This window comes from Balaenoptera ricei, chromosome X, assembly GCF_028023285.1.
Source record: "Balaenoptera ricei isolate mBalRic1 chromosome X, mBalRic1.hap2, whole genome shotgun sequence".
Lineage (NCBI taxonomy): Eukaryota > Metazoa > Chordata > Mammalia > Artiodactyla > Balaenopteridae > Balaenoptera > Balaenoptera ricei.
This window is the reverse complement of record NC_082660.1, coordinates 51,136,598-51,139,263: the sequence shown is the minus strand read 5'-3', so window position 1 is coordinate 51,139,263 and position 2,666 is coordinate 51,136,598. Positions and strand designations below refer to the sequence as shown.

At 50.4% G+C, this 2,666-nt stretch overlaps 1 protein-coding gene across 6 annotated transcripts; it reads left to right on the top strand.

Moving 5' to 3' along the window:
- The first annotated feature begins 257 nt into the window (after positions 1-257).
- LOC132357237 (spindlin-2) lies at positions 258-2,346 on the top strand. Of its 6 annotated transcripts, none has more exons than XM_059910515.1 (2): positions 258-327; positions 1,244-2,345. In XM_059910515.1, the coding sequence occupies exon 2, from the start codon at positions 1,246-1,248 to the stop codon at positions 2,017-2,019; it is 774 nt and encodes a 257-aa protein (XP_059766498.1). In that variant the 5' UTR covers positions 258-327; positions 1,244-1,245; the 3' UTR covers positions 2,020-2,345. The 6 variants fall into 6 exon arrangements, with proteins under 6 accessions (XP_059766498.1, XP_059766493.1, XP_059766494.1 ...); XM_059910510.1 differs by having other exon boundaries at positions 261-327; positions 1,225-2,346; XM_059910511.1 differs by having other exon boundaries at positions 282-592; positions 1,244-2,346.
- The last annotated feature ends 320 nt before the right edge of the window (positions 2,347-2,666 follow it).

The following is a 2,666-nucleotide window of genomic DNA, read 5'->3' as shown; positions in this document are numbered from 1 at the left end:
ACTGAGATGGGGGTGGGGTAGGGGTGGGGGAAACGGGGGTCCTGAACTTGAGAGTGGGGGCAAAGCAGTCGGGGTGGGGAGTTGTGGGCAAGGCAAGGCGGCTCCAGATTTTGGAAAGGGGATAGGGGCGGGAGATGGAAACACCTCCCAGACCCAGGGCAGAGGTGGGCTTGAGAGTGGCGGGGGCGGGGAGGGTGGCAGTGTTTGGCAGGAAGGGGAGGCCTCTCTCCTGGCAGGAAGCTGCGCGACGGTAAGAGGGAGGAGACTGCGGCTGCGGCAGCGGCTTCTGGGATCCCGATGTGGCGGAGGGGCCGTCACCGCCAACAAGTAGGTGGAGGGCCCGCGAGCCCGGTGTTGGAGACACTGCCGCCATCCTTTTCTCCTGGCCTGCTGTCCTCCTAGACACGCTCGTCGCCTAAGGATCCCCCCCTCCCAGCTCTTGCAAACTCCGAACTCGTCGCCTGCTGATTCTCTTTCACCACAGGTTCACAGCGGAGGCAGCAGTGAGGTGTCCGATTTGGACACGTGAGGCCTGCGATCCCCGGAATTGGGGAGGTGGGCGCTGGACTAGAGAATCGGAGGATGCGGGTTGGTGTGTGCCAGGAGGGAAGATTGGGGTGTGTGCTGGGACAGGAGATGAGGGAGACTGACAAGGGTGATTTGGGGACGGGAGGGTGGGGGAAGGGGGAGCCGAAGAGCACCTGGATGGTATACAAAGGTGGCCCCAGAAAGAGAAATAGATTTGTTCTGGGCACCCAGCGGCAAAATGGGGATGACCAGGAAGAGACATGAAGGAGAGGTGAACAACAGGCAGAAGCCATGGGAATGGGAGGCAAAACAGATGAAGAGCAGACGGCAATGAGCAGGGGAAAAGGGGACTATGTAAGTGCAAATGGAGAGACAGGGTGGGAGCTAATAAATGGTGAATATCTGTTAGGTGTGGGGACCGCAGTATGGTAACAGGATAAGGCATTAGCCAAAGGAACCTGCTCCCTCTTGCTGGGGCCTCAACCACCAAAACCATCACCTCTCCAACCCTCCAGCACAGCCAAATAAGTTTGAAGGGAGGACACTGTAGACAAGCATCCAATAGTATTTTGATAGCCAGCATCCCTGCTGGACACGTGAATAACATGGGTGGTAGTACATATACCTGGTGCCCAGGGAATTTGCAATGCAGAGAAAAAAATCTCACACTATAGAACACTACATGTTTCTCCCTAGCCTCTTCCTCCCCCTGCAGGTATGAAGACCCCTCACAAAAAGGCAGCTGCAGGGCAGCAAACCAGGGAAATTGTCGATGGCCACAACGGGTCTGCAAGTATGAGGAAGAAAAAGACTTCTCAAAAGAAGCAGAGAGGCAGACCTTTCTCCCAGCCCCGCAGGAACATCGTGGGCTGCAGAATTTCACACGGATGGAAGGAAGGCGATGAGCCCATCACCCAGTGGAAAGGAACCGTTCTGGATCAGGTGCCTATAAATCCTTCTCTTTATCTGGTGAAATATGATGGAATTGACTGTGTCTATGGACTGGAACTTCACAGAGATGAAAGGATTTTAAAGCTTAAAATCCTTCCTGATAAGGTGCCATTTTCTCGAGTCAGAGATGTGCACCTTGCAAACACCATAATTGGTAAAGCTGTGGAACATATGTTTGAGGGTGAACATGGTTCCAAGGATGGATGGAGGGGGATGGTCTTAGCCCAAGCACCCATCATGAAAGCCTGGTTTTATATTACCTATGAGAAAGATCCTGTCTTGTACATGTACCAGCTTCTAGATGATTATAAAGAAGGTGACCTCCATATCATGCCAGAGTCCAGTGAGTCTTCAAAAGACAGGGAGCCAGAAGGAGTTATAGATGGCCTCATAGGTAAACATGTAGAATATACCAAAGAAGATGGCTCCAAAAGGACAGGCAAAGTCATTCACCAAGTTAAAGCCAAGCCTTCTGTTTATTTCATCAAGTTTGATGATGATTTCCATATCTATGTCTATGATTTAGTGAAAAAGTCTTAACTGTTAGGGTAAACTTTATCACATGTGTGAAGACAAATGTATGATTTGGAGACACACAGAAAATGTTGCTTTTCACTGTAATGAAAGCATAGGGATCCCTAATAACCCATCATATTTGCCAGAATAACTGTTGTTTTGTCATGAAAAATACAAATTTATGTGGCCATGACACGCTGTGTGTAAGGAATTTGTCATGTTGAAACGATTGGGTGTGTTTGGTGGATGGGGCATGAAAGGAAGGAACAGCTGTAAATTCAGGCTGTGAATAAAGTTCAGCTAGTATCATAATCAGTCATCTAAAAATGGAATAGGACTTAGCTGGTCTGGTCTAGGGAGGGGGGAGGAGAAGGAAGTAGAGATGGGCTGTGGGGGAAGGGAGAAGGGGAGGTGGCTGCTTAGGAGGAGGTGGGGAGGGGTCAGAAATGGAGAGGCTCCCTAGCAGGAGGGATGACCTAAGAGGGGGAGGCACCCAACTGGGAGGGGGTGAAGAATAACAGAGGGAGAGTGAGATCTTGAGGCTTAGAGGAAAACAGACAGAATAAATTGAGTAGAGAGGGACACAAAGACGTTTAGAAGAGATCCAGAGCAAGGGAGAGAAAGATGAAGTTGGCAGAGATCTGGGGAGAGGCTAAAAGGATACTTAAATG

Bases quoted from the DNA above. Each gene is read 5' to 3' on its own strand.
- LOC132357237 (XM_059910510.1), top strand. From the start codon at position 298: ATGTGGCGGAGGGGCCGTCACCGCCAACAA. The intron at 328-1,224 runs GTAGGTGGAGGG...GTTTCTCCCTAG, and splicing joins GGGGCCGTCACCGCCAACAA to CCTCTTCCTCCCCCTGCAGG.